The 26,091-nt window shown below is 35.6% G+C and overlaps 1 protein-coding gene across 5 annotated transcripts; it reads right to left on the bottom strand.

Moving 5' to 3' along the window:
• Nucleotides 1-6,814: 6,814 nt before the first annotated feature.
• Nucleotides 6,815-25,477, bottom strand: b4galt4 (beta-1,4-galactosyltransferase 4). Of its 5 annotated transcripts, none has more exons than XM_039662230.2 (8): nucleotides 25,344-25,453; nucleotides 24,012-24,078; nucleotides 22,508-22,963; nucleotides 18,680-18,912; nucleotides 12,180-12,367; nucleotides 10,450-10,572; nucleotides 10,125-10,229; nucleotides 6,815-7,209 (listed from the first exon to the last, which is right to left on the bottom strand). In XM_039662230.2, the coding sequence occupies exons 3-8, from the start codon at nucleotides 22,833-22,835 to the stop codon at nucleotides 7,068-7,070; spliced, it is 1,119 nt and encodes a 372-aa protein (XP_039518164.2). In that variant the 5' UTR covers nucleotides 22,836-22,963; nucleotides 24,012-24,078; nucleotides 25,344-25,453; the 3' UTR covers nucleotides 6,815-7,067. The 5 variants fall into 5 exon arrangements, with proteins under 5 accessions (XP_039518164.2, XP_039518165.2, XP_088985980.1 ...); XM_039662231.2 differs by having other exon boundaries at nucleotides 22,508-22,929; XM_089129854.1 differs by lacking the exon at nucleotides 25,344-25,453 and adding an exon at nucleotides 25,084-25,100 and having other exon boundaries at nucleotides 22,508-22,929.
• Nucleotides 25,478-26,091: the final 614 nt, after the last annotated feature.

Below are 26,091 nucleotides of genomic sequence, written 5' to 3'. Positions count from 1 at the left end.
GCTGATATATCTCCGTGAAAACACCACCAAATTAAATTTCTATTGTTCTTTTCAGTTTGACTAGACGGTTCCAACAAGCTCGATGCGCACCGAATCCGTTGAGATATTTGCGTTTTTCGCTTCTCAGGCACTTTGGGGGGGGGGCGCTTTTTACGTCGTTAAACATTTAGGCTACCGTTTTTGACAGTTGTTATGATGATACACCGTGGATAACATGCACACTTGTGTTACGTTTCAAAAACGTTATTGTTCATCAGACGAAACAAAGGCATTTCATTTTCACATGCGTGTAAGCCAAGGCGGCGAAAAGGCAAGATTGCATATAAAAGAAAATTACATAAATATACATAAAAAAAGCAATATTCGAACAGTAACTTCAGCATTCGAATAGTATTGATTTTTTTAATATTCGAAATATATTGAATTTCGGAATTTGTTCCGACAGGCCGAGACCAGCAGGCAAAACATACCTTATGCAAGGGAGAAAGAACCATTTAAAGAACCAATTTATTCCCAAATAGTTCTATACAAGGAGAAATGTCTAAATTATTGCATAATACTTTAATGTTTAATGAGTTATTTTAATTTTTTCAACTAATAAAAGTTTGTCTACGAGCTGCTTACTTCATCAAATTTAATTCAAACAAAATGTATTTATTAAACCTGAATCCATAAAATGATCCTATGATTGGAACCTCTAAAAAGTTCTATCTCGCCTGGCAGAACGCTTTAAGATTCTATATAGAACTTTTTCTTCTACGAGTACATTTTTAATAGAAGTTATGATAGTGTAAATAAACTGAGCATTTCAATATTTACTGTATGGTATGTACATGACTTACAGTATGTCTGGTTTTGCCCGTCAACATTCTTGTCATTTACAAGGTTTTTTAATTTTTTAAGTTAGTGCAGTTGGTTATTAACAAGCCAAACAAGTCAATAAAGAACATGTTTGAGATGAAATATGATCCATCCATCCCTTATCTAAACCACTTTTATCCTTATATTAGGGTCACAGAGGGCTGGAGCCTATTGAAATGTGATGTTAAAAGAAAATAAAGAATAGAGTATTTATAATTATTACTGTGCATCATTTTCATCTGTAATTTTGTCGAACGATTAAAAAAAAGTGTCAAATATTTTTTTGTGTATTTAATATTGTTCAGAGAAATACAAATTTGTGACCATAGATTTGTGTACTGTACGTAGATGCAATATTCGGCCGCTCAACACACGTCGACACGGCAGCCATCTTGAGGTGATCGGTGTGTCGTCATTCACAGTAAGAATCAATGATGCCTATAATAACATTGCACAGCTTCTAGTCGTGAAACCGCTAAAAGATTTATATTCCTGAAGAAATGGGATAACCCATTTACCGTGTTTTTTTAAACCGTGTTTTTTTTTTTATGTATTAACTGTTAACTTAATATTACAGGTTTTTAAACTACGGTAACTTTTCGTGTTAGCCAACACCTTCGTCTTGTATTGTTCGTTTAGAAGAATCATCTGCTCAAGTCTATTGCATATATGCGTCGAACTATGGTTGGAGATGCTCAGTCAACTTTCTCTTGAATGTTCACAGACCGACTATTTCAATATGGCGGACGGCTTACGTTTCGCGGCCCACAGAAAGAGCAGCTGATGAGGAATCTTTGTATGTATGTCTATGTGTGTGTGACAGCCAGCAAAGAGGTATTTTGCTGTGATCTGATCTGAGAGGAAGGAAGTATGAGGGATCTGGGACAGTATATGCTGACAAACTTAGCCACACTCTCAGAAAAAAAGGTACAAAAGCTGTCACTGGGGCTGTACATTTTCAAAAGATATAGTTTTGTACCTTTAAAGGTGCATATTGGTACCTTAATGGTACATATTAGCACCTAAAATGTACATATTAGCACCTAAAATGTCAATAATAGCACCTAAAATGTACATATTAGCACCTAAAATTACATATTAGCAACTAAAATGTACTTATTAGCACCTAAAATGGACAAAAGTTTACCTTTTGAAAAGGTACAACCCCAGTGACAGCTTTTTTTGTACCTTTTTTCTGAGAGCGCATACAAGCACAAGCAGTAACCTTGACATTATTAACATAAAAAAATCCACCAAGTAAGGAAGCATCTACCTTCTAATATTTTAAAACTGTTATGTCCAAAAGGCTCATTCTCATTGCCATTTGTGTGCGTGAGAAAATGTCAGGAGGTTTATTATTATTTTAATTATTTAATTTATTAAGATTGTTGCTAAACTTTTATGGTCAAAATACTAGGGCAGATTCTAACCCCAACCCTAAATATTCAGATACTGGTTAACCAATATACTGTAGGTTTTTCATTTTTTAATTTATTATTATTCACATAGCAGATGCCTTTTATCAAGCCTCTCTTTACTGTAGACTTTTCAGGTTTAGGTTTAATCAATTAATCTTTTGAATTTGAATTCAATCTTATGAATAAAGCAGCTCATAAGTAGGAAAAAATAAACTAACTCACTATCGGTACACATTTCTGCTGCAGATGAAAATGTTATTCATAAAGTTAAGTGACGGAAGATAACGTTGCATAACGTTGTATTGTCCATGTACAATACAATCAAAGAAGTGTAAAAAAAATATATATTTTCTCTCCAAAATGTGGATTTTAAAAATATATATATATTGAAATAACATACAAATTTAAAATATTGTAAAAAAAAAATATATATATAATAAATATATTTGGTTGATTAAAGCTGAATTTTCTGCATTATTACTCACATGATCAAACAGAAATCATTTTGCTGCTCAAGAAAAAAAAATATTTTCTTTTGAATTTAATGAATAGCAAGTTTAAAAGAACAGCATTTATTCAAAACAGATTTTTTTTGTAACATTACACATTTAAATTTAAAGATAAAATAATTGTAAAAGATGGGGAAAATATGTTTTTAATTTTACTTGATACATTACAAATACTGCTTTATCAGTAACATTTCTTAGAATGGCTTTTCCTAGCAGGCGCAGAAACCATTATTATCAACAGACAAAAAGGGATCCTTTCAAATATGGCATTAAAAAAAATCAGACCACAGATTAAAGCATTTAGAGCTTAAGAAGAACAGACACTTTTTTGTGTCAAGCCACCATGTGCCAAAGGTTGTTCTTCCTATAGAGCAGCCCTGAATCATGTGACAGGACCAAACAAAGGGCGAATTCAATCGGATGCCTGTCAGACAATCCCAGTCCATGATGTAATAGAGTGAAAACGGTCTACTTTTTCAATAGCCTTGGTTCCATATGTGTTTTCCCATTAATTTTATCCATGGGAATTTAATAACAAATGCTTAAAAAAAAAACTAAAATATGCAGACTGAGGAGCTTTATGGGAGTGGACAGTTACTGCTACACTCTCTTGCCAAAACACTTGCCACAAGTTTCATTACTCCAACAAATGAATACTGTCCGTTCTTAAACAGTCTGAGTCTTGTTACATCATCGTCAACCGACAACGTTCAATTCCAATCGTCAAAAAGTGGATGTATGAAATTTCCCAGATGCGTTGTTCTTGATACTGAGGAATGAAGATGCCCCGGATGCTGCACTATGGTTCTATTTATGAGGCACTATGGTTCTATTTATGTTTCTAAAAAAGGTTTTATAATGATAAGAAAGAACCCTTTTGGCACAAAGGTTTTTTTATAAGATATTATCCATTTATATATTACATTATTCTGCAACATTTTATAATTGTAATTAAATTACATTAAATTAGTTGTAGTAACTAACAACTAATTAAAACTGAAATGACACTTTTCGTGTGATATTGATTAACTACATAAAATGATATATCATTCACATGCATTCATAAATACATTTTAGGGTCTTTATGTTTGTCAAAATATTTAATCCGGAAAGGACAAAACAAATGATAATGAATGAACCCAAAAGGTTCCATTTAGAACCTTTTTCCTGGTTACAAAGAACCCTAAAGGGTTCTTATTGTTGACCCCTTAAAAAGGCTTCTGTATAGAACCTTTTAGGGGTTCCAAATACGTAGCGCTGATAGAACCTATACAGAACATTTTCTTCTTAGAGTGTGTGTCTGAAATCCCTCCCTGTCCCCTATACAGTGTACTAGGATATGAAGTTGGCCATTTTGTAATGGTGTCCGAATTGTGACTTAACAACTTTTTAGTATGACGATTAAGTTTGTAGTGGCTTCATAAAGAAATTAAAACAAAAAAGCAAAACACACCTGATGATGCAAATTCTTTGTCCTTAATTTGGAAGTTTCGGGAGGCTAGCAATAGCGAGCTAGTTTTGAAAGCATCTCTTCAGAGCGTCTCCAAAGCCATGCCTCCTTCAAAACAGGGAGCAAACAAAAGTATGGGTCGTATGGCTTCGAGTAAAAATATAACCTAGATACTATAAGTATATTATACATAAATACATTATAAATACATAATTTTTGGTATGTTTTAGCTTACCTCAAGGGCATCCAAGATGTAGGTGTCTTTGTTTCCGCAGTAGTTTCAATTTTGATATTTTTCTGTCAAACCGTTCTTGTCTATCAGTCATATAATGGAGATTTACGGGGTCCACCTCAAAGAGCATGCACAGAGAAGTCCAAATTAAACATGATTTAATGACTCGTGAATGTAAGTACACATTGAAGGCCTAAGACACGAAACGAGCGGTTTGTGTGAGAAAACAAACAGTCTTTATATCTTTATATTATATATTTTTTACCTCTTGTAACCACAGCCACGTCCAAGTACTTATGAGGGCAAGGCGCGGCATGCACCGGAAGTCATCTCTCGCGCGTGTACGTCACTCAATGTTTACACCGAGATTTCGGAAGTTTTACCTTTCACTGTGAAGATCTAAACATATTTAGATACACAGGAAATCGCAATGAAAGACGATTTCGATATATCTAAATATGTTCGCTAAGTTAATCTAAGAATATTTACTACTCATATTTTTGTTGATTGGTCATGATACATTTAAATAACTTCACAAATAAATATATGTATATTCAATGCAATTATTATTTTATAGAGTACACATTAATTAGCCCATTAATTTTAATTTGACATAGTTTGATCACATAATCTTTAAAACAGTATATTCTGTGAATACTTCTGAAAATGACCTCTTTAATTTGATTTGTTACATGTATTTCAAACGTGTTTCCATTATACATATAGGCCACAGTAGGCTGCATTTTCTGTGTTGGTATTCCAGTAAATGACACTAGGGGGAGTAGTAAGATCTAATATGTTGTCTTATTCCTTATTGAGTAAAACGTCAACACCAAAACTACTGAATGCACAAATGCGGTGTTTGCATGTGTACTCTGCATCAAATATATACAGTAGTCAACATTTGAAGTGGATCAAAACCTTTCAAAGTTATACACGAATTTTCAAAAACGTTCAACTTTTTTGATCCACTTCAAGTGTTGATTATATATATATAGCTAACAATTTCCAACAGTATTTCTTAGAGATAGTCCTCTTATAATACATTTATTTGTGATTAATTATTTAAATTGTGCATGACCAATCAGCATATATGAGTAGTAGTAAATATGCTTAGATCATATATGTTATTATACCAGCAAACTTGTACACAAAAGAAAGAAAGCTGCAGTCTTTGTTGAATGCCATTCTTTATTGAAGCATTAACATCAGTAAACTGGCTTTTTCAATATCGCGCACACACAGGTTCATCACTGCATGAGGGGCGGGCACTTTCCATGAAAAGGGCACAAAAACAGGCGTAAAGTTTCCTTTTCAACCAAGATTTATCAGGTGAAGTGCTAAACCTTCAGAAAAACCTCAAGATGTCAAACTCCTATCGAATAATTATAATTCTTTTTAAAATCACAATTTCAAGGGGGCTGTTGAGATATTCAGTGAGATTACAGGTAATATCATGTGGTAAGTTATAACAATTTATATAAATATAATTTCCCATTCCACAGAACATGATTTCTGCCATTACAGCTATACAAAAAGTAAAAGGATCCCAATGTGCACCCTATTCGTGGAAAATTCTGATTAATGTTCATAAACCTTTGCCCATGATTGATTTTGTTTCACAGTATTAAATTCATATAATGTTCACAGTTACAACACCCAAATCTTTTAAATGTGCACGTGCCACAGAATGTAAAGTAAAAAACTGAGTTAAGATGATTTTGTGATACCAGCTTTGACTGAAATAAATGAAAATCTGAAAAAATCTAATTATGACAAAAAAGAAAACAGAAAAGAAGTAAATCGTTCCTTCATTTGATCTTCATGCACTTATGTCCGTTTGTCAAGTTTCAACACAACACTAAATAATGACCAGCTCGACTATTAGATTCAGCTCATAATCGTCCGCGTAAAATCCAAACTTTCTGTATTTCTGTCCCCACACTCATCAATCAGCTGGTTTGATAAGACGGCCATATTGTGTTGAAATTCAGCGTCAAGAAAGTTCCTGTAACGTATGAATCATTAATTGTTTTTATCATATAATATTATGTTAAGTAATCACAAGTCTTTTTTTCCTCTGATCATAAAGTCAGTAAATGAACCACCGAGTTTTATGAGTGAACAGCCGCTCTGTCTTAAACATTGGCCTAAACGTAAAACAATAAACCCATCTGAAATGAAACCGATTAAACGTTATCCCTGGACCCAAACACCTACTAAAAATCAGGACCGATATTTGAACATGTTCAGCTGAAATCAACATGCTCTACCCATATAGATCTACACAATATTTGAGCCTACAATTCCTCTTCTGACTGAGTGAGCTCTTTTGTTTCGGCACATTCTGTGATGACCAAGCCATACAGAACGCATTATGTGAAAGCGTTAAATTCGTTTCTTAATTTCAACCCTGGTTGATCTATTTCAATTCTACTTGATTATTGTAATACTTTAAACGCAGCGTTTGATCAGTATTGTGGCTCACGGGTCAGATCGGTAGTGCAACCTGGTGTGGAGCAACAACACCTCGTATTAGCTCCGGCAGGCACTGGTGAATGCTGTGACTCAATGCAAGCTGTCTCTCAACTCGTGGCTCAGTGGGCACGCTCAGGCAGGCCGATGTCCACGGTGATGTTGATGAAGAGCGGGGTTCGGTCGATAGAGAGAACCTTGTAGGAACAGGAATTCAAACCATCCTTCTTCCACATCTGGGGAGTACGGCTTAACAGCTGCATCCTGTGACGGGTAAAGTGAAAGCAAAGCGTCAGATGCCATCTCTTCAATAGCCATGTTTGCATTCAAAGTTGCAAATGTACATATTTGCGATTCCATGTGTTCAAAAGAAGAAAAATAATCACTCCAGTGACACTGGCACAAAATATCTGTAATAAAAATGGGGGGGAAGCCACTGTTGCTCTTTCTTCCACCATCATAGATGACTTGTGTCTCAATAAACGCTGTCATGTTGTCTTGCGTTCGGATGCCTGGTGTTTGAGACCGTTCAGTGAGGGAATTAAACCAAATTATTCTGATGACGGACTTCAAAACCAACATTTGTGATGCTGTGAAATTCAATTGGTGTGCGGGTTTAGTCCAGTCACCCAATCAATCACATCCTCTGTAGAGGCAAAGTCACATGAGTTTTTTTGTTGCCCATCCAGGGATTTATTCGCTAAATGTGTTTCCATTATGGTTTATGCGCATGTCTTCTTACCAGATAACGCCCAATGTCCTATAGTTATGATAAGGAAATAAATTGGCATCAGGGTTTGAAATTAACACCCATTAGCCCAGTGGTTCTCAAACTTTTTCAGGAGGAGGCCCCCTTGTGTAGGGTGAATCCTTTTGTGGCCCCCCAAAAGAAAACTCATAACGAAAACATCCTCAAACGTACAATTGTACTTACAAATTTTAGATTGTACCAAAAACAAATGAATTTGTACAATGCTGGAACAACAGTTCTGTTTTTAGCTTTATGTCTTTGAATATACAAAATTAGTTAAATTGTACATTTCATTAAATATAACATTTTTTTTATAAAAAATGGTTTTGACAGTTAACAGTAATATTGTCTGAAAAGTGCAACAAAAGTATTGAATACTGAACATTTGTGATGTTCATAGTAAAATTAATTTGCTGATTGTAAAAAAGTGCATTAAACTTCTTACATTTTAAGGTAGTAAATGACAGTGGCTCAAGTTTGGTTTGCAAATTTGAACAGCAATCTGTTTTTTCAGCAAGAAACAAAAAAAAAAATTCTACTCTACTTAAAGAAATACTTTTTCAATTTAGAAGACATACAATTTTAAGTTTTACAAAAGTAAAACTAAAGTTTTACAATATAACAAAAGTTTTACAATATAAAAGAAATCATGCAATGCAGATTTCACATAGGACAATCCAAACTTACATACAGGTAAAATAATTTTTTTAAATAATTTCATATTCTAGAATTTCTTTGCGGCCCCCCTAGCGCCATCTAGTGGCCCCCCAGGGGGCCACGGCCCCCAGTTTGAGAACCGCTGCATTAGCCCACCAAATGTGGATTTACTGTTTTAACATTTAATTTATATTCATTGACCGATTCATTGACGCCCGAAAACCACCACTGGCCAATCATGTCTTAGCAACCGTAACTATGCGCGGGAGGTCTGGCAAGCTTTCGAACGAGGGAAACATGCTGAAGCCTTGTGCGTATGGATTGTGCAAATCTGATACCGGTATACTAAAAGTTTGGACGGGGGAGAGGAATTGTTTTCCTTCCAGAAAATCTAAAAGCCAAGGGGAGAAATGATTGGCGTGATCTAGCGTCTATGTGCGAGACCCATTCACAACTACTGGTAAATGTCGACATGTTTAACAAAAACACCTATTGCTTGGAAATATTGACGGTTCTTTGGTCATAATTAGGGTTGGGTATCGAGAATCGAGTATCGATTGGAACCGAGACTAACTTTTCGTTTTTTCCGGAATCGTTCAAAAGTTAAAATTTCGATTCCTAGTTTTGATATTCACAGTCCGCCGAGCGGAAGAAGAAACCGCTGAACAACACCAACGAAGAAGCGTCTACCGGAAGTGTTGGCATAACCACGCGAGTCGAACATGAGTAGCTTACGTCGGCGATCCAAAGTGTGGCTTCGCTTTTCTAAAAATAACGAAATCTCGGCAAAATGCAAAATTTGTGACAAAAGGAGTATTTTTCCAGAAGGATTATTGCCTTCAGAAAGGCCGTTGGTTAGCAAGGTTAGCTAAACTTTTTTGACCCTGCCTCTTAAAAAAATCGGAATCGAGAATCGTTAGGAACCGGAATCGAAACAAGGAATCGGAATCAGAATCGTTCAAATTCAAACGATACCCAACCCTAGTCATAATGATATAACGTAAAATAAGACAATTAAGAGACAAGACAAAGGCTCACTGACATACTTTAAAATATATTTGTTAATCGACGTTAACGTTACCCCTTACTAAGTAGCCTAACTTAACCCAATCCGATCGCAGCTCTCCCGGTATTAGTGTTATTCCACAAGATTTATTGATAAGCTGTTTGATTTATAATTATAAAGATTATTTTCACATACCCTGCTGTGTATGAACATAGCTGTTCCTCAATTTGCGTTTCCCATTTGAACGGCCAGCGTATGAGGCTCTGGGACTACAACGTTAGGCTTTAACTTCAATTTTTAAGAAATTATTCTCTATTCGTTTGCATATAATGTCGTGGATATATCCCTCGAATGCATACTGTAGTCCCTTTTGTCTTGCTCTCTCAGATATTTCACTTGTTCGCCGAAAATTTCTAATTATCTCATTGAAATGTCTGACACCGGGTGCATCCACACACTATAATAGATGGGCCAGCCGCGAAAGCTTGACAGGCGTAGCAACAGTAACTAGGGAGGGCGGGGCTTAGCGAAGGGTCAATTGAACTGTTTTAATAACTTATAACTTGTACAGTACACGTTTTATCTAAACCATAAAGTTTTAGTATGATGCAAGACACTGAATATCTCAATCTCATTTCCTTGTTGTAATGTAACAAATGAAAGCTCTCAAAAATGTTCCTTACTTTAGCTGTGGTCTCTTGCATGACCAGAATGACACTACCGGTAATATGGCAACATTTATTTCTCATTCACACTTGACCTGACCTGTCTTTATTGACTTGATTGCCGCTGTCTCTCTTGTGAAAGACCATGGTGTAGCGCGCCACTTCAGGAGACGGCCGCAGTATCGACATTTTCAGAAGTTCCACCCTGAAAAACACGGTTCTATTAAAATCATCAACAATGAGAGGAATACAGCAACGTTCAGAGATGAGAAGCCGAACGAGAGATGAGAAAACTCGCTTCAAAACTGCTACATGCATCTATATTTTCGATTCTTTTCTGAACTGAAAAGCAACATTTCATTTTGGTAATTTTGTCTACGTTATGGAAAAACAATAGTAGTCAGTGGATTTTAAGTTCATCTGACCTTTTCCTCAGGTCATCGTCCTCTCCACCCCAGCCCCAGTAGGAGTTTGGGAAGCCATTCACCATGTGGAACTGCTCCGTCGTCATGGCCGAAACGCCCCCAAAGTAACCTTTGTATCTGAGTCTGGGAAGTCAGTGGCAAAAAGTAATAAATGGCTTTCAAATATTCAACAACTATATCGTGTCATTTCACAAAACACCTGTGATGCAATTAAGAAATGACTTGGGGTTTAATATATTTGATGTAGCTGACTACTAACGTGAACAGACAAGATCAAGCAGCTTAAAGATGTTTAACTAGTCACTTTTTATTTTCTTATGTTCATAACTTTTTAAGTCAGTTACATAATGTATATACTAGTTCTTAAAGGAGTAGTTCGCTTTACAAAAAACTTTTGCTGATAATTTACTCACCCCCATGTCATCCAAGATGTCCATGTCTTTCTTTCTTCAGTCGAAAAGAAATTAAGGTTTTTGATGAAAACATTCCAGCATTTTTCTCCATATAATGGACTTCAATGGGAACCAAACGGTTCAAGGTCCAAATGAGAGTTTCAGCGCAGCTTCAAAGTGCTTTAAACGACACCAGACGATGAATAAGTCTTGCTCTTTTCTGTGATGCGCGTTCGTGACTCTCCTGTTTGAACTCGTTTATCAAAATGAACAAATCTTTTTTCGAGTCATTTCGTTCATTTCATTCGTTGAATCAACCAAATGACTCAAAAAAAGATTCATTCATTTTGATAAACGAGTTCGAACAGGAGAGTCACGAACGCGCATCACAGAACATAGCAAGGCGAGCATTTGTGCTTATAAAACTTAAACTTTGTTATTTATTTTTTAAATGAGCGATCGTTTTGCTAGATAAGAACCTTATTCATTGTCTGGTGTCGTTTAAATTATCAGCAAAAGCTTTTTGTAAAGTGAACTACTCCTTTAAAGACACATTCTTAACATGTTGGCTATGTTTTTGCAACTGGTCGCTGGTCTTAAAAACACACAAAAAAAACCAAGCCCTAGTTTTCGGGGGACAACTGAAGAGGTATTACTTAACAGTTCACAGTAAACAATTCTTTTAGCTTCTTTCATGTCATAAAAAAATCATAAAACAAAATAAAATACAAATATAACAGGTTAATTGATTGCTGGGTTAAAAACAAATGCCAATCCCTTATCCCTTCAAGATTTAGAGATTTTTTAAATCGCAGAATTTAATGCAAAAATCAAGCAAGCGATGTCCGCAAAGAATGTTAACCTAAGTGGAGGACAAGCAATATTAGCTTATCTGAACCCAAACAAATGAATGTGTTCAACTGTCCTGTACTGATTTACAGTACATTCTATTAAAGTAAACAGATATAAGTGCGCTAAAGGAAAGAAAATATACATCATTTTGGGTTTCAAAAATCTGTAAAAAGCACAGTGAAATCCATGTGCCAAAGACTTTTGCACAGAACTTTAGAGAAAATCTGTATAATGTGTACAGAACTAAAATAAACAAATACTGTTGATGCAAAGATGTCACACTTCTGGACACTGACGGCTGAATGTTGTCCTGATGTTGAACTACTGCGAAATGTTGTTAAACTAGTATAGTCACTTCTGTTGCTTTAGTACTGCAAACTGAGCTACAGTGTTGTATTTCTAACCAAAATGCTGTTGGGTGAAATCCCAGAATGGTCTGTAATTTGCTCTGCAACGTGTTTGTTAAATGAAGACAGTAATACTCACTTGTAGCCGGTGGAGTTCCTGCCCACTACTAAGTGCTTAGGCTGTTTCCCACACATGTACAAGTTATGATCATTCTCAGGAACCAGATCAACATCATGGAAGATGAAACAGTCCCAGCTCTGGTCTTTCAGGGCCTCGAGGTAGCCAACATTTAATAACTTCGCCCTGTTAAATGTAGCATCTCCAGCCTATAAGACAAACAGACATATACTGTACACATACATTTTTTGTAAAAAAAACAAAACAAATAAACAACAACTTTATATTCCTCTGTTAAAGAGAATCACTCTCAGACTTGTTTTCTCACACTCACACTAAAGTACAACAAAGGCTTAAGACAAGGAACTTTTTAACATTTGGAAAATTACCAACATTTTTCGTTTGTAATGTGCAATGACAAAAGTATGGAAGCTTGTTTACGCCATAGAATGAAAAATATAAAAGGTAGTTGCGACTTTTTATCTCACAATTCTGACATTATTTCTCAGAATTGTGAGATATTAAGTCGCAATTGCGAGATATAAAGTCAGAATTGCAAAATATAAAGTCAGAATTGCGAGATATAAAGTCAGAATTGAGTGATATAAAGTCGCAGTTGCGAGATAGTCAGAATTGCGAAATATAAAGTCAGAATTGAGTGATATAAAGTCAGAATTGAGTGATATAAAGTCGCAGTTGCGAGATAGTCAGAATTGCGAAATATAAAGTCAGAATTGAGTGATATAAAGTCAGAATTGTGTGATATAAAGTCAGAATTGCGTGTTATAAAGTCAGAATTGTGTGATATAAAGTCAGAATTGTGAGATATAAAGTCGCAATTGCGAGATATAGTCAGAATTGCGTGTTATAAAGTCAGAATTGTGAGATATAAAGTCGCAATTGCGAGATATAGTCAGAATTGCGTGTTATAAAGTCAGAATTGTGAGATATAAAGTCGCAATTGCGAGATATAGTCAGAATTGCGTGTTATAAAGTCAGAATTGCGTGTTATAAAGTCAGAATTGTGAGATATAAAGTCAGAATTGCGTGATATAAAGTCAGAATTGTGAGATATAAAGTCAGAATTGTGAGATATAAAGTCGCAATTGCGAGATATAGTCAGAATTGCGTGTTATAAAGTCAGAATTGCGTGTTATAAAGTCAGAATTGCGAGATATAAAGTCAGAATTGTGTGATATAAAGTCAGAATTGCGTGTTATAAAGTCAGAATTGTGTGATATAAAGTCAGAATTGTGTGTTATAAAGTCAGAATTGTGTGATATAAAGTCAGAATTGTGTGATATAAAGTCAGAATTGTGAGATATAAAGTCAGAATTGTGTGATATAAAGTCAGAATTGTGAGATATAAAGTCAGAATTGTGAGATATAAAGTCGCAATTGCGAGATATAGTCAGAATTGCGTGTTATAAAGTCAGAATTGCGTGTTATAAAGTCAGAATTGCGAAATATAAAGTCAGAATTGCGTGATATAAAGTCAGAATTGTGAGATATAAAGTCGCAATTGTGAGATATAGTCAGAATTGCGAGATATAAAGTCAGAATTGTGAGATATAAAGTCAGAATTGCGAGATATAAAGTCAGAATTGTGAGATATAAAGTCGCAATTGCGAGATATAGTCAGATTTGCGTGTTATAAAGTCAGAATTGCGTGTTATAAAGTCAGAATTGCGAAATATAAAGTCAGAATTGCGAGATATAAAGTCAGAATTGTGAGATATAAAGTCAGAATTGTGAGATATAAAGTCGCAATTGTGAGATATAGTCAGAATTGCGAGATATAAAGTCGCAATTGTGAGATATAAAGTCAGAATTGCGAGATAAACTATTCTGATGGGAAAAAAGTTTGTCGGATAAGTCACAATTGCGAGTTTATATCTCACAATTCTAAGAAAAGATGTCAGAATTTCGACATATAAACTCGCAATTAGCTATGTGTTATAAAGTCAGAATTACGAGATGTAAACTCGCAATTGTGAGAAAAAAAAGTCAGAATTGTGAGATAAAATTGTGCTCTGCCGACTATAAGTATGTTTTTATAATATAACCTTCTCCACCTTGGTCTGTTTAAGGATAATTCAATTTTATAGTTTTTATTTGAAAGACTTAAAACAGACTCATGTCTATCCTTGTATTATTCAGCTGGTTGAGATTGATATGGGATTTTGAAAGTAATTAGTAATTAAATACTTTTTAGAGAGTAATTAATTAGTACAGTAATCTAATTACACTGTTGAAGAGGTAATAAGTAACTAGTAATTAACTACTTTTTTAGAGTAACTTACCCAACACTGCATAAAGGTAAATGCAAGAAATGCTTTAAATAAATGACTTCTTTCGGTGTATGCGGTCAGCGACATGAAGACTAAAGGCCCGTTCACACCAAGGACGATAACTTTAACAATATCGTTCTAAAAATCGTTTTAAAATATAAAAGAATAGCAGAGTCCAAACCACAAGTATGACAATAACAGCACAGAGAAACAATATAGTTGGACTCACTTTCAGAACAATTGTTTTCCTGCTGATAAACGAGTAAAACAATGACAGCCATAAAGAGCTTAAGTATTCAAGTAGTTATATTTATCTTTATGGTTGTTCTTGGAGTGAATGGGCCTTTATAGAGTTGTTATTTTAAGCAAGAAAAGAATTATTGTTGTTAGAGCTTAACAGAATTACTGAAAGAGCTACTGGCAAAACTAGAATGAGAATAAATGTATACCTTTCAAAAGACCTTGAGCTTCAGCATCTATCAATTTTACCTTACCTAACCTTACATTTCCTCAATGAAAATTGTACAATGCAATATATTTATTTTACCAGCATCAGCCGGTGGTACTTTTCTCTGCTGTTGTTAAAAGTGTAGAAAGTTAAAAACATTTCAGAACTCAAAACTTCCTCTTCCATCCAAAAGACCATTTGTTGACAATAAAGGGACGATGTGTACTTTTTTTAGGTACTTTATTATCTAAAAACAACTTTTTTATTCATAAATATGTCCTCAATGGTGTACAAATACCTCTGCCAATTATCTGACTTATCCCAGTAAACAAAGAATTTATTATCTTTATATACATGGGACGGGCAGGTCCACAGAGGCTTCCGTGTAGTTCCGCCATCTTGAAAAACTATAATAGCAGCGAGGGACAAAAAGTACTAGCCCAACGCGTTTTCGTTCAGAGCCAGCGTGAGCAGTGAGCGGCAACTTTCACAGTCAGTAATTCATACTTTGACATTCGTTTGTTCGTTGTGTCAAGTTGTAGTTTATTTGAAATAACAAACCTATTCACCTGGAGAAGGAACATTTGACGAAGTGAGGCGCAGGAGAGCACAGGAGAGCACAATTCGTTTGAATGTAAAATACAATTTCACCGCTAGATGGGAGGAATTCCTACACATTGTCCCTTTAAAGGAGTAGTTCACTTTTGAAAAAACGTTTGCTGACAATTTACACACCCCCATGTCATCCAAGATGTCCATGTCTTTCTTTCCTCAGTCGAAAAGAAATTAAGGATTTTGATGAAAACATTCCAGGATTTTCTCCATATAATGGACTTCAATGGGAACCAGATGGTCCAAGGTCCAAAATGTCTTTAAACGACACCAGACGATGAATAAGGGTCTTATCATGCGAAACGATGGCTCATTTCAAAACTTATTCCAAAAATGTAACTTTTCTAAGGACAAATGCTAGCCTTGCTCTATTTTGTGAGGCGCGTTTGTAACGTCATGTAATACGTAATTACGTTCAAAAGGTCACGGGCGACGTAGCCGGAAGTACAGAGTCAGAGTGTTTACAAGTTGAACGCATAGGTTGAACGTGCAAACTAACTCAAACGCCGTTTACAAAAAAAGGAATTAAAAGGTAAAACAACGATGTCGGACGATTTTGACTCTGTACTTCCGGCTACGTCGCCCGTGACCTTTTGAGCGTAATTACGTATTACGTGACGTTACAAACGCGCCTCACAGAATAGAGCAAAGCTAGCATTTGTCCTTAGAAAAGTTACATTTTTGGAATAAGTTTTGAAATAACAGATCGTTTCGCATGATAAGACCCTTATTCATCGTCTGATGTCATTTAAAGACATTTGAAGCTGCATCTGAAACTGTTATTAACTGTCTTTTGGACCTTGGACCGTTTGGTTCCCATTGAAGTCCATTATGGAGAAAAATCCTGGAATGTTTTCATCAAAAACCTTAATTTCTTTTCGACTGAGGAAAGAAAGACATGGACATCTTGGATGACATGGGGGTGAGTAAATTATCAGCAAAAGTTTTTTCAAAAGTGAACTACTCTAAGTTAGCTACCTTGTAGAAAATATTCGACCTGGCTGGCAGAACGATTGCCTTTGCCTGCATCTTTGCGGTGACATGACAAACATATTTAAGACCTATCCAATCTGAATTTAAGACAATTTAATACTTTTTAAGGCCTTATTTTTAGGAAAATTGATTTAAGACTTTTTAATACTTTTTAATGACCCGCGGCCACCCTGGTGAGTAAATTATCAACAAAAGTTTTCAAAAGTGAACTACTCCTTTAAGCTGCTAAAACAGACTGTTATGAAATCTGTGACTATCAGACTAAACACATTATCACATAACTGCCCATATTTACAAGTCAGAAATGGTAATTCAGTAGTTAGAAACTTGGCTTCCTCAGTCCCAGTGTAATAATGAGGAGATGACAACAATACAATTAGTGATGCTCCGACTGATCGGACCCCAAAAGCGCCGATCACATGACATAAATTACTCGCGCGGCTTTTTTTCCAGAGCAGAGCTTGCCAGTGGCAACATGAGTTCTCCTTCTCCCGTCTGGAAGTTTTTCAAAGTGTCCGACGAAGACGTAAAATTAGCCATCCATCTGTTCGGCCTCTTTATTTTTCTCTGCCTTGTTATTTATGAAGAATGGCATTGGCTTACAGTAGCTTACATTATTTTATTTTTTGGATCTGATGTAGTTGGTTCCTCAATTAGAGACGTTCATAATAATAATAAAAATAACAGAAAAAAACTTGCCATAGTTTTGTCCTTTTGTCCGTAGCCAGTTTACATTTTGCTGCCAATTATTAAATGTAGTCAGTGCTAGTCATCATTCCAGTTTTTGTATAACTAAAGAACAAAAAAGATTATCATCCAAACGGACTTTGATGAAAGGGAGTCTAATAACAAGCAAGCACACTTATTTAAGGAAGGGCCAGTGCAAACTATGGACCCACAGCAAAGCCACAAGCAAACACTGTTTAGCATTTGACATACTGTATGAAGAGGGCGTTTACGTTTAAGCCGTAACAGTATTTAAAGCAAATAAATGGTTCTGTTTAAAGTCTTTGCTTTGCTTCGTAGACAGAGCGTCTTTTTATACACAGTCTGAAGTATAAAATCATTGGTTACCCGTAAGCCAATCACATCTCTCTCCAACTTAAACATCACCTCCATTCAAAATGTTTAACAAACACTCTTCTCGTTCGGGTTTCAGTTTGCAAATGCCGGGAATATTTTCCACAACAGAGCGAATTGCAACCCTTATCTCCATATCTGCGGTTGTTTTCAATTTCCTTAATCTACAATACAATCTTAAAGTAGTTCACTTTTAAAAAAAACTTGCTGATAATTTACTCACCCCCATGTCATCCAAGATGTCCACGTCTTTCTTTCTTCAGTCGAAAAGAAATTAAGGTTTTTGATGAAAACATTCCAGGATTTTCTCCATATAATGGACTTCAATGGGAACCAAACGGGTCAAGGTCCAAATGTGATGCACGTTCGTGACTCTCCTGTTCGAACTCGTTTATCAAAATGAACGAATCTTTTTGAGTCATTTCGTTCATTTCGTTGAATGAACCAAATGACTCATTCATTTTTATGACAAAGTTTGAACAGGAGAGTCACGAACGCGCATCACAGAACAGAGCTTATAAACTTAATCTTTGTTATTTATTTATTAAATAAGCGATCGTTTCGCTAGATAAGACCCTTATTCATCATCTGGTGTTGTTTAAAGCACTTTGAAGCTGCACTGAATCTCTCATTTGGACCTTGAACCGTTTGGTTCCCATTGAAGTCCATTATATGGAGAAAATCCTGGAATGTTTTCATCAAAAATCTTAATTTCTTTTCGATTGAAGAAAGAAAGACATGGACATCTTGGATGACATGGGGGTGAGTAAATTATCAGCAAAAGTTTTTTTTAAAGTGAACTACTCCTTTAAACTGGGCACTTAGCGTCTACGTCACGGCTCTAAGCCCGCCCTCTGTTTCTTGATTGGCCGGCTGTTTTTCAGGCCAAAGGTAAACAGAGATAGGTCTCTATCTCAGACGGAGTACACGCTCATATTGAGCGGAAATATGAAGTCTGACATAGTCAGGCTAGGTAGGAAATGCAATGGTCATAAAAAACAAAATTATGTTTTTGGTCCAAAAAACCTTCATTGGCAAATCCTAGCAACATATGACTACAAAAACTCTCTGCCAGAGCTAATGGGAGTTTTGCCTACCTGCTGAATGACATAGATGGCGTAGTGAAGCTGCTGTCTCTGTAAGAAAGGGTGAAGGTGGTAAAGGAGGTAGAGCAGGTGCCTCTCTCGGTTTCTGTGAGGGATGAGGATGGCCACGCTCTGTCTGGCCGTACAGTCGGAGGGGTTATATTGACCCTCCAGGACCTCCCTGTTTTCACTCTCTACCTGCTCCATCGTCAGCGAGGGCTCAAATGACAGCTTTAAAGAACCTCCTGTGGGGCAGAAAAAAATAAACACTCATGTAAACAGGCCCGCAAGTGAGTGAAAGGCCCACAACCCAGGTGCAGTCTTTAAATACAGCACCAGCTGGGGCCCACATTAATTACAGGGCCCCATCTTTGGAAACAAGCCCAAATTAGCAAGCAGCTGTGGAGAGAGAAAAAAACTGTAATATGTAAACATTGACATTCACATAGAGGTGGTGGTGAGATTCTCACACATTTCTCTCAGAGTTGCAGTTTTATGGTTTCCCATCTGTACCCAGTATTATCGGCTCATTTTGCACAGACTGTAAGATTTCTAGGGCTATCGAACGATTAATCGTGATTAATCGCATCCAAAATAAAAGTTTGTGTTTACATAATTTATGTGGGTGAACTGTGTATAATTATTTTGTATATCTATAAATACACACACACATGCATGTATATTTCAGAAAAAAATATTATTTATATATAAAATATGTATATTTATATATAATATAAATGATATATAAATTTATATACAGTATATAAGTGAAAATATGTCTTAAATATATACACAAGCATGTGTGTGTATTTATATATATATAAAATAACTATACACAGTGCACCCACATAAATTATGTAAAACACAAACTTTTATTTTGGATGCGATTAATCGCTTGACAGCCCTAAAGATTTCCAAATGTTTAGAAGATATTTAAAAAAAAAAATATCCACATGTAATTCTAATTTGGTATCATTTCTGTCAGAGTTGCAGTTTTATGGTTTCCCATCTGTACCTAGTATTATTGGCTCATTTTGCACAGACATACTGTAAGATTTCTAGGGCTGTCAAACAATTAATCGCATCGAAAATAAAAGTTTGTGTTTACATAATATATGTGGGTGCACTGTGTATAATTATTTTTTGTATATATATATATATATATTTTACGGCTGTGCAAAAATTAATTACGATTAATCGCATCCAAAATAAAAGTCTGTTTATGTCTGTATTATGTTTACATAATATATTTGTGTGTGCTGTATATAATAATTTTGTGTATATAAATACACACACATGCATGTATATATTTAATAAAATGTGTTATTCATATATAAAATATTTATATTTATATAATATAGATTATGTATTTATATATATATATATATAGAATTTAAGCACAAATAATTCTTAAATATATACCTACATGCATGCATAGGTATTTATATATACAAAATAATTATTATATACAGCACACACAAAGATATTATGTAAACACAGACTTTTATTTTGGATGCGATTAATCGCAATTCATTTTTGCACAGCCCTAATATAGATATACATATACACACATGCATGTATATTTAAGAAAAAAATATTATTTATATATAAAATGTATATTTATATATATATTATAAATCTATATACAGTATATACATGAAAATATTTATTAAATCTATACAAGCATGTGTGTGTAGATCTGCAAAATAATTATACACAGTCCACCCACATATATTATGTAAACACAAACTTTTATTTTGAATGCGATTAATCGTTTGACAGCCCTAAAGATATCCAAATGTTTAGAAGATATGTTTAAAAAAAAAAAACACTTGTAATTCCATTTCGGTATCATTTCTTTTTTCCATGAAACATAGAATGAGATGCAATGGACTGCAACAAATGCGCTTCTACTTCCTTACTGTACACATAAGTCAAATTTTAAAGTATCGGTACTTTGTCCGAGATTTTCATTTTGGGAAACCTTTACTTTTACTTTACTAAAGAAGAGTAATATCATACTTTACAAAAACACATTGTTTCCCATACCAAACGGAGGAAATTGACACCATTGAAATGGACACATTTCAATTAACCTGTTGGACTGGTCAGATTGCACCTGTTCCCGAGTCAGATTGCAACTCATTCCAGTCAAAGACGCTTAACAATTCACCAAATTGTTAATCTCAAATTCCTCATACAGTAGCTTGAGTGTGTGTGTGTGACATACTGTATGGTGTCAAAAATAACTAAACTAAAGCCTAACTAATAACTAAAAATAACTAAAAAAAATAATTATTTTAGCATTATAGCAAAAATAACTAAACTAAAATAACTAAAGCCAAATTTTAGTAATCACTGTAAATGAATGTAAATCATATTTAGGTCATGACTATCACTTATTTGTTAACTAAATCAATCTGCTGCAAAATGATGAGCTGATTAAGCCCATTGTATAAAGTGCTTGAATGTGGACATCGCCACTATGAAGAGAAAAAACAGGCATGCTTCAGCATTCTGTCCTTTATAGGGTCATCACGTCCTGTTTTTAATTAGTTTAGATGTCGTTGGTCAATGTTGTGTTCTTTTTAAAGGGTGTGTTCACACTCGGCATGTTTGTTCGGATTAAAACGAACCCTGGTGCGATTGCTCTGTTAGTGCGGTTCATCTGAATAAGTGTGAGCGCTGCCATCTGAACCCTGGTGCAGCAAACAAGAGGACGCTAAGTCCGCTTCCAAACTGAAGTTCGAATGAAAAATGAACGCAACACGGACCAAAGACATGTAAACAAACCAAAAACAGGACATGATGTCACAAAATGCGTCTCTAACAAGGACAGAATGATCAAGCCTGTTTTTTCTCATCATCATCGTCAGAACCGCGTCTCCTCACATCAGATCTTCGTTTGTGTGACGGAGTGATTCCTGCTGCAGTTTTGACTCCTTTAAACATTTTATAAGCTCTTCACAAGTTCTCAGCTGGTCAAAATACCATCATAGCTTCATTTATCCCAGAGAGCACAGCATTGTTTGGATGCTCGGCAAGTTCCGTGTTGAAATAAAAGCCAACCAATCAGATTGTGAACATATGCCTTTAGGTTCGGTGTTAAAATGCCAATGTGAATGCTAATCAGACAAATCAAGGACTAAAAGTTTTTAGTTTTTTGGTCCGGACAAACTAACCAAGCAAACAGGATTACAAGTGTGAACACACCCTCAGTCAAAATTGTCCAGTTGTCAAGATGTCCATGTCTTTCTTTCTTCAGTCGAAAAGAAATTAAGGTTTTTGATGAAAACATTCCAGGATTTTCTCCATATAATGGACTTCAATGGGAACCAAACGGTTCAAGGTCCAAATGAGTTTCAGTGCAGCTTCAAAGGGCTTTAAACGACACCAGACGATGAATAAGGGTCTTATCTAGCGAAACGATCGCTCATTTAAAAAAATAAATAAAAAAGTTTAAGTTTTATAAGCACAAATGCTCGCCTTGCTCTGTTCTGTGATGCGCGTTCGTGACTCTCCTGTTCGAACTCGTTCATCAAAATGAACAAATCTGTTTTAGAGTCATTTGGTTTGTCACATTTTGACCCTTATTCATCGTCAGCAGGTGTCGTTTAAAGCTGCACCGAAACTCTCATTTGGACCTTGAATTGTTTGGTTCCCATTGAAAATCCAGGAATGTTTTCATCAAAAACCTTAATTTCTTTTCGACTGAAGAAAGAAAGACATGGACATCTTGGATGACATGGGGGTGAGTAAATTATCAGCAAAAGTTTTTTAAAAGTGAACTGCTCCTTTAACCCACAAAAACGTATAAAAGATAAATGAGAGCACACTCACGGAGTAGGGGTGAATGCTCTGGACAGCTCTGTTTGGGAGACCGCTCCTCTACACGCTCCTCGATGCTCTGCATCATCTCCGACTCCAGCTCCAGCTGACGAAAGCCTCCGACACCCTTAACCTCGTCATCAGGTGGATTTGATTCCTCCTGGTCAGTTTTAACTGAGTCATCATTTGAGAGTGTTGCTATCCATGCTACAACGCAAAGGCACAACAGTAGAAGCAACAGAAACTTCCCCTTCCTCATGATCTTGGACATGGAGGGAAAGATTCCCATGACTGAAGTTAAGTTTGGGGTGAAATCCAGAGAACGGCAAACAAGAGACATCTGAGCATCTGCTCGAAGTTAAACAATCACTCTTAAAGTTGACAAGAGTTCCTCCAAAAGTCCCTTTCATCTGTTTTTTTGTTCATTTTTTCATCTGAAGAGGAAAAATACTTCAGTTGAAGAAAAGTCTGTTAAAAAAACAAAAAAAAAAACAAAAAAACACACAATTGTATCAGAATGGTTGATGTGAGTTTTTCTTGACCATGCATTAACTAACGCCCGGTTTACACCTGGTGTTAAAGGGATAGTTCACTTTGAAATTAATTTTTGGCATGTTTTAGCTTACTTCAGGGGCATCCAAGATGTAGGTGCTTTTGTTTCCACAGTATTTTCAATTTTGATATTTTTAGGTAAAACCGTTCTTGTCTGTCAGTCATACAATGGAGGTCTATGGTCACCACCTCAAAGAGCATGCACAGAGAAGTCCAAAGTAAACATGATTTAATGATTCGTAAATTAAGTACACATTGATGGCCTAAGACACGAAACGAGCGGTTTGTGTGAGAAAACGAACAGTATATAGTTTTTACCTCTTGTAACCACAGCCACAAAGCACCCGCGCCCTCAGATCACTTGGACGTGGCTGTGGTTACAAGAGGTAAAACGATATAAATACTGTTCGTTTTCTCACATAAACCGCTCGTTTTGTGTCTTAGGCCGTCGATGTGTACTTACATTTACGAGTCATTAAATCATGTTTAATTTGGACTTCTCTGTGCATGCTCTTTGAGGTGGTGACCATAGACCTCCATTATATGAATGATAGAAACAAACGGTTTGACCTAAAAATATAAAAATGGATACTACTGCAGAAACAAAGACACCTACATCTTGGATGCCCTTGAGGTAAAATAAAACATATCAAAAATTTATTTCAAAGTGAACTATCCCTTTAAGACGCGTTTTGGTCGATCGGATCACAAGTAGACGAGGTACAAGTACACCTACAAACGCATCTTGATGCCAAGTTTAAATAGGGCCTGAGAGAATACATGAATTACTGATCATTTTAAAAATCCATTTGTCACACGGCAGTAATATTAAAGTGAACTGCAAAAAAAACTAAACAGTGAGAATGAACAAAATGTAATCTTAGCACAGACTAGTCACAGCACTGTGAGAAACAGTAAAATGTAGTGAACAAATCTTTCAATCTTTAGATTTTATCATACTTACTTTGTCTAGATTACAGCTCTGCACAATTTTTGTAATCACTCAACCAACTTCAGGCACACCTGGGATGCTTTGCAAAGCATACAGGCCATATGTTAGAACAATAAAATATACATTTACACACAAAAAAAACATTTAATTCATCAATTAACCATTATCACATAACTTTCCTCACTGGCAGGTCACGTGTTACCTGTAGGCTGTTGGTCTGTCTCCGGTTTATCTACCCCTGAACAATACTTTGTGTTTTCCTTGTCACCTGCACCCTCCACTATATTCTCATGTTTCGTGTTGACATACTTCAGTGGTTTAGGTCTACTGTGTGCATTTCGTCATCGGTTTCTTTAGTAACAGGACCTTGTCTTGTCCTTGACACGTCAAACAATTTATAAAGGTTCCCACACCTTGGTTAGCTTCAAATTCAAGGACCTTTCAGGGACTTTCCAGGTCCAATACTCTCAAATTCAAGAACTTAATGTGGGACACACGTGTTGTGTCCAATAACAAAGTTGGCGCGTGTGAACGTCATGGCAACGTACAAGTAACACAACATAACGCGCAATGTGCATAACTAAAGTAAATGAAGAAAGCTAGTATGCATATACGCCACGAAGTGTTGGCGAAATAACACATCAACGGACTGGAGGGAATAATATGGAAAAAATAATATTTTTTTTCCCAGAAAATGTTTTGCACAAAATAAATTCAAGTACTTTTAAGGCCATTTATCTATGCCGATTTTATTTTTTTCAGATTCACAAACTTTCAAGGATTTCAAGGACCCGTGGGAACCCTGAAAGTGTATTGTTTACGAATGTATTGCCTTAAATAAGTTCAAACTGTTGCTTTTTGTTTTACATTTGAATCAGTCGAAAGGAAAATGTATATCATGGCTGGGTGGGGGTCTAACTAACGTTACACTATAAAATAATCAATCTTGTATTATTGGGAAAACCGTATATTATCCTTTATCGACCCTATCGGTTCATCATTCCTTAAAAATAGCATTTCAAGTGTCCCTTAACATTAGAAACATCTGTATATTTTAAGTGAACATAAATTTTAACAGACTTACAGACCGTACTTGTTATCTTCAATTTCTTTGATACAGATTCGCTTCTGAAACACGTTTACATCGACGACCGTATTCTTTATTTTGATTAGTAACGTTACAGCATGTTATGGGACTCACGTTATTTGACAGCGTGATTTAGGATGGTCGCACATTCGACAAAATTCGCATGCTAGCTTTCGTTAGGTTAGCACGGGTATTTTTAGACGAGAACTCAAACATATAGGAAAAGTAGAAACTAAATAAAGGTTTAAAATACTTACGATAGTGAAAGCAGCAGCACCCTCAGCTCAAGACCATGTAGTTACTGTGCTGTACTGAGGTATTTCCGCAAATACAGGCTCTGAAGGGATGTCATTGGCTGGAGTCATACCCGACACAGATGCTGTTAAACATCGCAACACCTGCTGGCAGATGACGAAACTACAACCAAAGACCTCAGGCACTATTGTCAGTAGGGGAATTCGATTCAATATTCTGCTAAAGAGGAAGATAAATACATTGCTTATTGTTGCAAGCTAACGTTACATAGCTATAGTGTAGGATGTTTGCTTTCTCATCTTTAATTTCCTTCTTGACCATATAAGTCGATAAATATAGTTGAATTAAACTTGACTTTTCATCGGAACCTCAGCATTTGTGAGATTCATTCCATCTGAAGGGATTTTAAATGAAATGGGAAAAATCTAGTTGTAGGTGGCTATGTAGGCTAACGTTACACTTAAACATAGGCTACACTTATATTAGCTAGTTGCTATTATTTTTCTGTTTCTGTTTAATCTTGTTATGTGCTGTTGTCTTCTCAAGTTAGTCACCATGAAATAAATAAAAAAAACAATTTGACAGTTATTATTTTTTTATGGAATATTACAGTGTTTATTATTAATTGCATATACATGCACAACGTTATTTTTTTAAAAATAGTGTGCAATCGTTTATCAAATGACTTCCCCTCTCTTTTTCTTCACTGATTAACTAAACTTGACTTTTCATCGGAACCTCAGCATTTGT

The sequence above is a fragment of the Pimephales promelas genome, chromosome 4 (genome assembly GCF_988280905.1).
Source record: "Pimephales promelas chromosome 4, fPimPro1.hap1.1, whole genome shotgun sequence".
In the NCBI taxonomy this organism is placed as follows: Eukaryota; Metazoa; Chordata; class Actinopteri; order Cypriniformes; family Leuciscidae; genus Pimephales; species Pimephales promelas.
This window is presented reverse-complemented; position numbering and strand designations above follow the sequence as displayed.